The sequence below is a fragment of the Aegilops tauschii genome, chromosome 7 (genome assembly GCF_002575655.3).
Source record: "Aegilops tauschii subsp. strangulata cultivar AL8/78 chromosome 7, Aet v6.0, whole genome shotgun sequence".
Lineage (NCBI taxonomy): Eukaryota > Viridiplantae > Streptophyta > Magnoliopsida > Poales > Poaceae > Aegilops > Aegilops tauschii.
The window spans coordinates 610,379,609-610,393,410 of NC_053041.3; the positions used below are offsets into that span (position 1 = coordinate 610,379,609).

The following is a 13,802-nucleotide window of genomic DNA, read 5'->3' on the forward strand; positions in this document are numbered from 1 at the left end:
ATCAGGCTATACCACATGCGAAGCATTTTTACACCAGTATGCCACAGGTGTAAAGTGCATTAGCATTAACTAGATTATTGACTCTAGTGCAAGTGGGAGTCTGTAGGAGATATGCCCTAGAGGCAATAATAAATGATATTATTTATCTCCGAGTTCATAATTATGTTTATGTTCCATGCTATAACTGCAATGATTCTCGAGTCTGCAATATCCACGAGGCTCGGAGGAAGACTCATATGCACGTGTGGAATAATAAACGGTAAGAAGTATTCCTAGTCTGGCCTCTAAGACTAGCTCAAGTTTTGCATGATGGTTCTGTTTTCCTGATCATGGGCATGTCTATGCCAGCAATTTTGAGGGCACAATGTTAAGAGAACATTTGTGTTGAATCGACCCGGATTGATGTTATGCTATGAGATACATTCGTCACAAGTTAATGGTTTATAACACAGAGATAGTTAATGTTTGCATAATTCCTTAGACCATGAGAGTATCGAGTTTCTTCATGCTTGCTTCATGAACTTTGGGGTTTGTTAAACGTCATCCGTAACTGGATGGCTATTACGGCGGCTTACGGGTTCATGGAAAAGTATGTTAAGTAACTTGATAGCTCGAGATTGGGATTTGCTCCTCCGACGATGGAGAGATATACTCGGGCCCTCTCGGTGTTACGGTGTCCATCATCGTCTGGCCAGACACTTTGTGATTTGATCACGGGGATGCCGGAACACGAAACGAGAAAAGAGAACAAAATCGGTAACGAGGTAACTAGCATAGTGGACAAGTTGTTGATCCACAGGAATGCCAACATGTCTCACCTTGGGTATTTGTAACATATCGCGAAGCAACAGGAATAGCACACGGCAACTGGAGGTTCACTCGAATATTTATTCGTGTGGGTATAGGGGTCAATATGGGTGTCCACGCCTCCGATGTTGATCATTGATCGGAAGGGGTTCCTGGTCATGTCTATACTTCACCGAACGTATAGGGTCACACGCTTAAGGGTCATCTATCTGCTGAATACTAGACATGGAGTCTGAGAGAAAATCACCGAAAAAGTTTCGGACACCGAAAAGTTTCGGACAGCGGAATCGTACCGCAGAGAGAGGTCATCGGATAAGTTTCGATGATACCGAAAAGTTGTTTCGGGATACACCATTAAGTCAAATTGGTTTCGGCACATGCCTGATAATTCTTGGAGGATGCCAGAATCATTCTGGAAGCTTTTTGGAATTTTCTGAGATAAAAATCGGAAATGTTCCGGAGCTGCCGGAGCCACTTCAGATGCGTTTCGCAGATAAAAATCACTAAAACCGGAATTGTTTCAGAACGTGTTGAAAATCATTTTAGTGGGTACTGGAAATGTTCTAAGCCCACATAAATATTTTCAGTTCGAACGGACGCTGAAAAATGTTGTCATGAATAGTGAAAGTGCTTTTTGGGATATTTTTGGAGAGCCACCTTTTTGGACTTGGTCAAAGTTCTAGAAGGAAGTGGCTTACAAGGGAAGGAACCCCATTTGGGGGGGCCCCCTAGGGGTGGCCGGCCATGGGTGGTGGAGCTCCTTGGAGCTCCACATGGCATCCCATTTTGTCCTTAACACCCTCATGTGTGACCTAATGCATGGGGGTTTTTGGTAATTTGTGGAGGCACACTACCCCTTGGTTTTCCTATAAATAGAGGAGGTGAGGGCTGCCATCTCTTCATCCCTTGCTCTCATACACATGCCATGCATTATCTGGCTTCTTCTCTCCCTCCCACGAAAAGAGTTTCGTAGAGCCGTAAGGCTGTCTGGGTTCCGGCAGGAACTAGTTCTGGACGGCGAAGCCCTGCCGGATAGATGACACCGTATGTGTGCAACTCTGTAGAGAGATCGTAGTTTCGGTCTTAGTTCGTGAGTGCCTCCCGAAGGGCTGTCCGTGTGACCGTCCGAGTTTCGAAGGTCCTCCCGAAGGGCTGTCCGAGTGACCGTTCGAGTTTCGAAGGTCCTCCCGAAGGGCTGTCCGCGACACCGTCCGGGGGGCTGTTCGACCGCCTCCCGGAGGGCTGTCTGAGGAGCAGATGAGGGTATACATCCTCGCGGTTGGGAGGTTGTAAATCCTAGCTGCGGGGATCTGCACCGCCGATCGTCGTCGACTCTACTTCCCACTGCGCTACGAGTCGGTAACGAAAAAGATCAAACCATGTATGCAGTCTCCATAGTGGTCCTGGGCTGGTGCGTAGGTCGGAAAAATTTTGTTTTCTGTTGTGTTACCCTATAGGATGTGTGTTGCTCAGGCGTTCAGGGCGGTAACCCGGCAGGGGGTTTTCATCAGATGGAGATGTATCCATGCAATAAAACCAAGTCTGGTTCCACTCTTTGGGGTGACTGTGGAGTTTGGGATGAGGGAAGGTGACTTCTTTCCTTTTCTGAACCGCCATTCCGCCCAGTTCCGTATTGGGTCCATCCGAGAACTCTGTGCGACGGTTTAAGTGAAAGAAATCCCTAAATAGTTCAACTGTAGGTTCCTCTCGCAGGTAAACCTCACAGAAGACTTGGAAGTGGCAGATGTTGGTCACGGAATTGGGACCGATGTCTTGAGGGCGCAGCTGAAAATTGGCTAGTACATCTCGAAAAAAATTCGAACAGAGAGGGCTAAAACCTCGACTCAGATGGTCAGCAAACACGACTAGCTCTCCGTCCTTGGGTGTAGGAGGATTTTCCGGGACAGGGACCCTCCAGTGGATGACATCTTTCTTGGCTAAAGCGCCCGTTTTAACAAGATTGTTTAACTGTTCTTCGGTTACTCGAGAAGGAGCCCAGTTGAAAGATCTGAAACATGATTATTGCCGGTTTAAGATTTACAATGGACAACTATACAGCGGTATAAGGATGTAAGCATATTGTTAAACCGGAATTGGTTATTCATAAACCGGAGTCTGACAATGGAAACAGTACAATGATGAATGCATTGGCGGTTCAACAGGGGACTAATGGTATCTACTGGATCATCATTTTGTATACGAAGTTAAACCGCCCAATCTGGTATTAAAAGTGTATAAGTGAAGGAAGAAACAAGTTTCCCATCTTGCCATGGTAATTTCAGATCTACCGCGCGTTGGAAAAACAAAATATATTCTGACCTAATTCCCAGCGTGTTAAAGGTTCACCAAGTTGAGATGAGTTTTATACAAGGCAGATGTTCTAACAAGGAAAAAAGGAGTCTAAACTCCAAAAGGCGCTGAAAATAGTCAGATCTAACTAGCCATTGGTGCTACCGAAGGAAGAACAGCTTCAAGCTATGAAGAACACCGAACCCTAATGGCGGATCTAGGGCGAGAAGAAGAGGGACTTACTGGTGCAGGAGGAAGCAGCGGAGGATCACCGCTTTTCTCTGATCCGATCAGGTTGATGCAGCGGCCTTTGACGAAGCAGAGGCGAAGGACGACGGTGGCGGCAGAGCTTGAGGGTCGGTCGGCGCGAGGAAGACGACGACGCGAAGAGGCATGAGGGGGAAAATGGAAAGACCCCCTGGCACTATTTATAAGCAGAAAGATAAGCATCAGGCGCGAAAATCGAGGAGCCTAAATTTTGGATATGAGGCGGAGCTGTCGCCTCGATTGTCGGAGGCTCATTAATGAAGGTGGATTATACACAGTTTTAAATAACAGGTGACGTCACGGCGGTTTACCATGGTCCTAGAAGATGATGTCATGGCGGTTTACAAGATTATGTGAGGATGTTGAAGAAGAAATTTTCTTAAGTATTGAGATTGACATGAACCAGTTCAAATCAATCTGGGGCCTAATGTTGGAGATATTACCACTGGGCGTAAACCGGCCAGGAGAGGCCGGGTTAACACCATAAGTAGTTCATTCGTATCTGAAGTTCATGAAGACAGACGGTGACGCTTTATGAAGGCCCAGGGCCCAAAGCCGGTTTAAGGCCTGTAGACGTAAACCGGCATTGATATGTAAACTTGTGTTGTAAGATAGAAGTAGCAGAGACCGAGCCGGACACGATTATGACCCGGCCTCGGGATTCTGTAAACCGACGGGCGTCAACCCATGTATATAAGGGGACGACCCGGCGGCGGTTCAAGGACAACAGACAACAACTCGAGACTCAGGCAAAGCGTATTCGCTCCCTGGTCATCGAAATCCCAGCAATTCCATCACAACTAGACGTAGGCTTTTACCTTCATCGTAAGGGGCCGAACTAGTATAAATTCTCTTGCGTCCCTTGTCCGCTTTAACCCCTTTAAGTTAACCTGTAGCGATGGCTCCACGACTAAGTCCTTTCTCTAGGACATCTATCGTGACAAAACCACGACACATATTATAAATGCACATGGTGATTAAACAGCCCTCAGCTTCTAACAGTACAGTAGAAAGTTTATAGCACAACTGATTGCAAATTATCACAAGAAATTGGAATCAAATAATCGGATAACTATCATAACATCTAACCAGTGAAGTGAATCTAGTTTGCAACTCATCTGAAGAATCCGGAAACGAGCAAAAGGTTTTCAGCTGAGCTGAAGAATACATTTGATGCTGATGCTGTCACATTCTGAACATCGACAGCAGTTAAGACTGAGTCCTCATAATAAGCTTAAAAAGCTAGAAATGTTTAGAGTAAAAGAACTGCAGGCAAGGTGCACCGCACGGAATCAAAGCAACTGCGGTTGCATGATGACTGGACGCTAACGTGGAGTTCTTGGCCACCACAAATATAATTTAGGCATGAACACTTTATCTTTGTCTTCAGAGCCGTCAACATAATCATTCTACACTTGTGCACCAAATCCTCACTCTACTCTACTTACAAGTGCCCACTGGCAGAATATTTTTTGGTTCAGTATGCAGTACTAGTAGTATTTACTCTGTTTTGGATACATCTTCTATATCTAAAACTGTTCTTTCCATTGTCTAAATAGTATCATACAGACAAATAGTAATATCTGAAACATTTCAGGTAGTACGGTCGTGGAAGCCATGAAATCTCTCTCAAGGGTTAGGAAGCAAGGAGTAATTGTTAGACTGAGATCATAACCGACAAGCTGATCTTGTGCCAGCCGTGCTGGTCTCCCGCGCGAGTCGCATGGCACCGCCCTTGCATGAGCCATGCAGGGTCAAGCCGTCTCTATCTACTCCTTGGATATAGGATCGGCTGTTGCTTAGCGTGTGTGTGCGTGCGTTGTATCCTCTCTCTCTCTCTCAAAGTGTGTACTCTCTTATATATGCTTCCCTTGAGAGGATGAATACAACTTGCATATTGAGCTCATACTTATAGTTTAACATGGTATCAGTTTTGTGATCCTCCTTTCTCGCTTCCGCCATGGCCGAGGAAACCTCCGCCGCCCTGGGCACTCCTCAGGCTTCCTCCTCGCCTCCCCCTCCCCCAGAGGAGAGTAGAAACTCACCAGAGGAGAGTTGGACAAAAGAAAGCCACTTCCCATCCCCTACGCCCGCAACACAAACAGAGCACGAAGAACTAAATCGCAGCTTTGCTCGATTCAGACATGGCTTACAACAGCCATGTTTGCTGGCCGCGGTGTTTACTTCGATCCATAACACATCTGTGAATGGCAACACGTGATCAAATGCTTCCCAGTGGATCGGCAGCATCACAAGGCTAACCCCCAGTTCAAAATGGAATCGTCAGCCGTCAGGTTCAAGGCTACCAGCACAAACTGGCCATCATCATTTGCTCTCACCAAAAACTACAAAGCAATCCTCAAAATGGAGATAATTTTCGATATGAACAGCACATTGCCAGATGCATTTATCCTTCACCGAGATCAGGAAAAATGAATTCAACTTTAGGGAAACTTTCCCCCGCAAAAAAAGAAGGAAAAACTTTAAGGAGAAATTAGAATAAAAAAGAAGATTTCCGTCGCCGGGACTTGAACCCGGGTCTCTCGGGTGAGAGCCGAGTATCCTAACCACCTAGACTACGACGGAAAGCTGAAAGCAAGTATCCTAAATTTCACACCAACTAGACCACGACGGAAGCTGTGGCGAACGGATGGCGTTTGTGATCTGAACGTTTTTCACGCAAACAGCACTGACTGCATCACTGGCACTGCAAAGCCATTCCCTGTCTCTGCATCACGAACCGAATCGCAGCTTTGCTTAATTCAATAATTATTGAACAAAGAATACCTGAACGTCCCTGAAGCAAGTAGCTTTGCTTGATTCAATATCTTGGAATCATCAACTGTTTGTCTCTCAGTCGAAGAAACACCTGAAAGTTGGCCATCAATCAGCGCTCAAGCATCTAAGCTTGCTAAGTTTTACTACTGTAGCTTTTACAGGCATTTGCTTTGACCAAAAAAAAAGAAAAAGAAAAACTAGCTGGAAGCAAACTCAAAATGGGCAGAACCATCCTCAAGCCTTAACACCACCGAAAAGATGAATGAGATTTAGGTTCAGGGTGAAACTGTCTTCCCCATATCAACTAGGGAAGTCCACCGAAGCAAGGGGGCTCGGCCCCCGATTTGTAATAACAGAAACCATCAGATGAGCTACTACTAACGAAATAAAATCAGTGAAAAATGAGTCAACAGCACTGAAGCTCTGCGCCATGGATCAGGCGGAGTCTCCGAGAATTCTGCGCCGAGTCTCTGGGAAAGTTCGACCAATATGCCTCCCAGTTGATCGGCGGTAGAAGCTGCCCCCACTGCTGTTCAAAATCTTGGAATCGTCGACCGCCAGTGTCTCGGTCATGGAGAACATCTCAGGGCTCAAGGTTACCATCACAGAGTAGCCCATCAACGAACTAACATGCCCCCATTACTGACGGCAGCATTCTGAAGCAGCAACACTACGGAATAGCTGAATGAGATTCCGGTTCAGGGTGACAGACAAGCTGTCTTCCCTATACCATAGATTACTCAGCAGCTCATCAGGAATCTAGCTTGCTCAGATTTACCTTACAAGCATTTGCTTTCGCCGAAAACTAGTAGTAGAAAGCAACCTCAAGATGGACATAACTGTCCATTATTACCAACGAAAAAAATAGCGCGCTATAAAATATAGCGAGGCCCTTCTCCAAATGCTACACAAGTTATAGCGTGCTATATTTCAAAATAGCATTTGCAAAAAATTTCAAATATATCTAGAAATAATGTATTTAAGCAACTAAATTTTTGCTAGGAGCAAGCAATATATGCATAAGGGCCAAATCTAGGACATAAAAATTGTAAGTCTCAAACTGTTTCAAGATAAAAAGAGTGAGAAAGGTAGTGGTCGTGGGTTGGTTTTGGCCTGCTGGGCCTGCTGGGCTGTGGTTGTTTAAATTTTGCATGGTCTGCACGTTAAAACGTGTAACGCTACAACGTTATAGCGTGTGTAGCGCGATAATTACGCAATTAGCGCCGTAGCGGCCGATTTTGCCAAAATGTAACGTCTCCCTTCCGAATATGCTATAACCGCGCTATAACGGCGAAATAGCGTGCTATTTTTTTCGTTGATTATTACTGATTGCAGCATCCTGAAGCATTAACACTACTGAAGAAATGAACGAGATTCCGCCTCAGGGTGACAAGCTGTCTTTCCTATATCAGGTAGGGAAGCCCAAATGGTCAGGTATTTAAAATTCTTGATAAAACAGTGAGCATGTGGGAGAAGGGAGCTTCCATGTGGTAGCACTTTGTCAGATATATTTATCCTTCACTGAGTAACACATCAGGAAAAATGGTCATTCGACTTGTTACCTTGTGTATTGTACATTACTTCAAAAATCCTGTAGTTAGTTCCTTTTTTCGACAGGAAGTTAGTTCTTCTCAATGTGTCAAATTCAATATAAACCAGAATGTTTACAGATAAGATAATGGATGTTTTGAGGAGAAGGCAAGTCTAACTCAAAGAGGCTTATCCTTGACATCAATTCTTTGATGAAATTAGTCTTCAAGGTTGTTGGATTGCAGCACATCTGATAGTCTTGGTGAAAATATAAAGCCCTGGAGCAAGAACTTCATTTCTAGACACTGGTTTGGAAGCTTACATATCAAAAGTGGAGGAAGCCACCCCAGCCCACTTCTGCAACTCAAAAGCTTTATACCAAAGAATATATGCTTTGACCACATGACTGAGAAAATCACTGATTTTTTTTCAACACATAAGTACATAACTGAACTAGTCACTGAATTTTGTGGCAACAGCAAACATGATATTTTAACAAGGGAAAAGCTGAGCCAAAGCCTCTGATCTGAACAAGGCATATCACGTATTGGTAAGCAATTTAGAAATGAATAGAAACACGTGAAAACATCTCACACCATGCCATTCATTAGGGGCAAATACTATTACTCTGCTACAGGCTACAGACTACAGCACTACAGTTTCCTACGGATCACGAGAGACTGCATCTTCCTATGAAGGAACCGTCGCGGTCAGGGGAGGCCATCCAGGGCGTCGGTTTTTTTAGAAAAAGGAGGTTGTCCCCCGGCCTCTGCATCAAAGTGATGCATACGGCCAATTTATTAAAAAGCAAAAGGTTCAACAAAATCTCCAAGTCTCAGACAAAAAAACTGCTCACATAGAGCAAAAAACAAAGGAACAGGATAGCCACAATGATAGGATATGGTAGGGTAATTCTCGATTACTAGCAGCAATTCCTCATGGAGGTAGGATTTAGTGGCGATTAGAGGAGAGATTACAAGAATGAGGTAGCTAGGGTTCGTCACGGAGAAGAAAGGGGAGCGGATAAGAGCCGAGCCGCCGTTGCCGTTGATCCACTGGATGCCCTTCCTCTCGAGTGCGTCGCCTTTAGTAGTAGCTGCTGGGCGCCTCAGTTGGCCCATTCCGGCCCGTGGACTCTTGGGTTGGGCCGCTTGGGCCGAGTGGGTCTGGTAGCAGCCTGGTGGGTGCGGTCGTCGCTGCCTTATGGGTCACCGTTGTCGGGGGTGCTGACATCCCCTCCTCCTTCGGAAGAGGCTTGCCCCCAAGCCTCCACATGCGGGAACCGGGCCATCAAGCTTGCTTTATCCTCCCAAGTGATGCCCAGATTGGAAGAAGCTGACCATTGTATCTTCACTTGTTCACGGACGCCGTCTATGTACTTGCGCCAGCGGGTCTGAAGAACAGCTTCCGGCACAGCGAGGTCATCCAAACAGTGTGGAAGGTGAGTTTCAGCGCTCGTACCAGGGAGGAGAGCTTGCCGGGGGAGTGAAACGTGGAACACAGGGTGAACTGTTGCTTGTGGGGGTAGCTGGAGCTTGTACGCCACCTCATTGATCTTGTCGATGATGGGGAAAGGCCCGTAGAACTTGTAAGCCAGCTTTTGATTTGCTCTTGAGGCGACGGAAGATTGTATATATGGCTGCAGCTTGAGGTAAACTGTGTCACCCACCACGAATGTTCGAAAGGAACGCTTCTTGTCAGCTTGGTCCTTCATCAGTTGTTGCGCTCGGTTGAGGTGTTGCTGCAGTAATGCTTGGACAGTGGCGCGCTCGTCAAGCCAAGATTGGAGTGCTGGTACTGAACATGTACCTTCTGCTGTGATTCCCCAGTGGCGAGGTTCGTAGCCGAACATGGCTTTGAACAGTGTCATCCCGATGGCTGAATGATGTGCATTGTTGTACCAGAATTGAGCCAATGCTATCCAAAAGCTCCGGCGTCGCGGGCAGGCTTGTGTGAAGCAGCGCAGGAAGGTTTCAACACATTGATTAACTCTTTCTGTTTGTCCATCCGTTTAAGGATGGTTTGTCATGCTCAGCCGCAGTTCTGTTCCTGCCCCTTTGAATAGCTGTTGCCAAAAGTGGCTTGTGAAAACCGGGTCTCTGTCAGACAAAATTGTTGCTGGCAGACCATGGATCTTGTAGACTTGGTGTAGATAGAGTTGCACGACTGATATTGTCGTGTAGGGGTGAGCAAGAGGTAGAAAGTAGGCAAACATGGTACGTTTGTCCACGATGACCAGCATGCAGTTGAACTTGCTGGACTGAGGGAAGCCATCGATGAAATCCATTGATATCATCTCCCACGGCTGACTGGGTACTGGAAGCGGTTGGAGTAAGCCTGGTGAAGCAGCCTAGTCTGGTTTGGCTTGTTGGCAAATTGGACAGCAGCGCTCTATTGCAGGATGTGCGCTTTCATCTTGGGCCAAGCAAATAGACGCCGGATGCGACGGTAAGTCACTGGGAATCCGGAATGTCCACCCATCGGACTGTCATGGAAAGCACCAATGATGCATTGTTGTATTTGTGTGCCCCCTCCCAGCCAAATTCTGCCATGGAATCAGATGATCCCTTGCTCCAGAGAAAAACGGCCTTTCGGGTCCTTCTGAAGTGCCAACTGTTCAAGAAGGCGTGAGGCATGTGGATTGTTGTTGTAACTGTTGACGACATCTTCGAGCCAAGCTGGTACGCAGGAATACATGCCTACATTATATTGATGAATTGGAGCTAGTTCTGTGTCACCCTATGTTATGATTGTTGGAAATATGCCCTAGAGGCAATAATAAAATGGTTATTATTATATTTCCTTGTTCATGATAATTGTCTATTGTTCATGCTATAATTGTGTTATCCGGAAATCGTAATACATGTGTGAACACATAGACCATAACATGTCCCTAGTGAGCCTCTAGTTGACTAGCTCGTTGATCAATAGATGGTTACGGTTTCCTGACCATGGACATTGGATGTCATTGATAACAGGATCACATCATTAGGAGAATGATGTGATGGACAAGACCCAATCCTAAGCATAGCACTAGATCGTGTAGTTCGTTTGCTAAAGCTTTTCTAATGTCAAGTATCATTTCCTTAGACCATGAGATCGTGTAACTCCCGGATACCGTAGGAATGCTTTGGGTGTACCAAACGTCACAACGTAACTGGGTGGCTATAAAGGTGCACTACAGGTGTCTCCGAAAGTGTCTGTTGGGTTGGCACGGATCGAGACTGGGATTTGTCACTCCGTATGACGGATAGGTATCTCTGGGCCCACTCGGTAATGCATCATCATAATGAGCTCAATGTGACTAAGTAGTTAGTCACAGGATCATGCATTACGGAACGAGTAAAGTGACTTGCCGGTAACGAGATTGAACGAGGTATTGGGATACCGACGATCGAATCTCGGGCAAGTAACGTACCGATTGACAAAGGGAATTGTATACGGGATTGCTTGAATCCTCGACATCGTGGTTCATCCGATGAGATCATCGTGGAACATGTGGGAGCCAACATGGGTATCCAGATCCCGCTGTTGGTTATTGGCTAGAGAGGTGTCTTGGTCATGTCTGCATGATTCCCGAACCCGTAGGGTCTACACACTTAAGGTTCGATGACGCTAGGGTTATAAGGAAGGTTTCTATGTGATTACCGAATGTTGTTCGGAGCCCCGGATGAGATCCCGGACATCACGAGGAGTTCCGGAATGGTCCGGAGGTGAAGATTTATATATGGGAAGTCATCATACGGTCACCGGAAATATTCGGGGGTATACCGGTATTGTACCGGGACCACCGGAGGGGTTCCGGGGGTCCACCGGGAGGGTCCACCTGCCCCGGAGGGCCTTATGGCCTATAGGGGAAGGGAACCAGCCCTAAGTGGGCTGGGCGCCAACCCCCCTAGGGCCCATGCGCCTAGGGTTTGGGGGGAACCCTAAAGGGGGGGCGCCCCCCTTGCTTGGGGGGCAAGCTCCCTCCCCCCTTGGTCGCCGCCCCCCTCTAGATCTCATCTAGAGGGGCCGGCCCCCTTCCCCCTTCTCCCTATAAATAGAGGGGTGAGGGGAGGGCTGCAGCACAACATCCAAGGCGCAGCCCCTCCCCTCCCCAACACCTCTCCTCCTCCGCGCGAGCTTGGCGAAGCCCTGCCGGAGAATTGTCACTCCATCACCACCACGCCGTCGTGCTACTGTTGGAACCTTCTTCCTCAACCTCTCCCTCCTCCTTGCTGGATCAAGGCGTGGGAGACGTCACTGCTCCGTACGTGTGTTGAACGCGGAGGTGCCGTCCGTTCGGCGCTTGGATCATCGGTGATTTGGATCACGACGAGTACGACTCCATCAACCCCGTTCTCTTGAACGCTTCCGCTCGCGATCTACAAGAGTATGTAGATGCACTCCTCCCCTCTCGTTGCTAGTAAACTCCATAGATTGATCTTGGTGATGCGTAGAAAATTTTAATTTCTGCAACGATCCCCAACAATGATTGTTACATGATGAACCGCATCCGGCATAATTCTCCATCACCGATACAATGCCTACGAGCTTTTCACATATTGTTCTTCGCTTATTTACTTTTCCGTTGCTACTGTTACAATCACTACAAAACCCAAAAATATTACTTTTGCTACTATTACATATCAAAAGTGGAGAAAGCCACCCCAGCCCACTTCTGCAACTCAAAAGCTTTATACCAAAGAATATATGCTTTGACCACATGACTGAGAAAATCACTTTTTTTTCAACACATAAGTAGATAACTGAACTAGTCACTGAATTTTGTGGCAACAGCAAACATGATATTTTAACAAGGGAAAAGCTGAGCCAAAGCCTCTGATCTGAACAAGTCATATCACGTATTGGTAAGCAATTTAGAAATGAATAGAAACACATGAAAACATCTCACACCATGCCATTCATTAGGGGCAAATACTATTACTCTACTACAGGCTACAGACTACAGCACTACAGTTTCCTACGGATCACGGGAGACTGCATCTTCCTATGAAGGAACCGTTGCGGTCAGGGGAGGCCATCCAGGGCGTCGGTTTTTTTAGAAAAAGGAGGTTGTCCCCCGGCCTCTGCATCAAAGTGATGCATACGGCCAATTTATTAAAAAGCAAAAGGTTCAACAAAATCTCCAACTCTCAGACAAAAAAACTGCTCACATAGAGCAAAAAACAAAGGAACAGGATAGCCACAATGATAGGATATGGTAGGGTAATTCTCGATTACTAGCAGCAATTCCTCACGGAGGTAGGATTTAGTGGCGATTAGAGGAGAGATTACAAGAATGAGGTAGCTAGGGTTCGTCGCGGAGAAGAAAGGGGAGGGGATAAGAGCCGAGCCGCCGTTGCCGTTGATCCACTGGATGCCCTTCCTCTCGAGTGTGTCGCCTTTAGTAGTAGCTGTTGGGCGCCTCAGTTGGCCCATTCCGGCCCGTTGACTCTTGGGTTGGGCCGCTTGGGCCGAGTGGGTCTGGTAGCAGCCTAGTGGGTGCGGTCGTCGCTGCCTTATGGGTCACTGTTGTCGGGGGCGCTGACATCCCCTCCTCCTTGGGAAGAGGCTTGCCCCCAAGCCTCCGCATGCGGGAACCGGGCCATCAAGCTTGCTTTATCCTCCCAAGTGATGCCCAGATTGGAAGAAGCTGACCATTGTATCTTCACTTGTTCATGGACGCCGTCTTTGTACTTGCGCCAGCGGGTCTGAAGAACAGCTTCCGGCACAGCGAGGTCATCCAAACAGTGTGGAAGGTGAGTTTCAGCGCTCGTACCAGGGAGGAGAGCTTGCCGGGGGAGTGAAACATGGAACACAGGGTGAACTGTTGCTTGTGGGGGTAGCTGGAGCTTGTACGCCACCTCATTGATCTTGTCGATGATGGGGAAAGGCCCGTAGAACTTGTAAGCCAGCTTTTGATTTGCTCTTGAGGCGACGGAAGATTGTATATATGGTTGCAGCATGAGGTAAACTGTGTCACCCACCTCGAATGTTCGAAAGGAACGCTTCTTGTCAGCTTGGTCCTTCATCAGTTGTTGCACTCGGTTGAGGTGTTGCTGCAGTAATGCTTGGACAGTGGCGCGCTCATAAAGCCAAGATTGGAGTGCTGGTACTGAACATGTACCTTTTGCTGTGATTCCCCA

At 47.0% G+C, this 13,802-nt stretch overlaps 1 protein-coding gene and 1 non-coding gene across 2 annotated transcripts; both read right to left on the reverse strand.

Annotated features, from left to right (window-relative positions):
- Nucleotides 1-5,876: 5,876 nt before the first annotated feature.
- TRNAE-CUC (transfer RNA glutamic acid (anticodon CUC)) lies at nucleotides 5,877-5,949 on the reverse strand. The gene has a single exon. It is a non-coding gene; the product is annotated as a tRNA-Glu (tRNA).
- Nucleotides 5,950-8,872: 2,923 nt separating this feature from the next.
- On the reverse strand, nucleotides 8,873-9,541 carry LOC109732703 (uncharacterized). Its single transcript, XM_020291891.1, has one exon. The coding sequence runs from the start codon at nucleotides 9,539-9,541 to the stop codon at nucleotides 8,873-8,875; it is 669 nt and encodes a 222-aa protein (XP_020147480.1).
- Nucleotides 9,542-13,802: the final 4,261 nt, after the last annotated feature.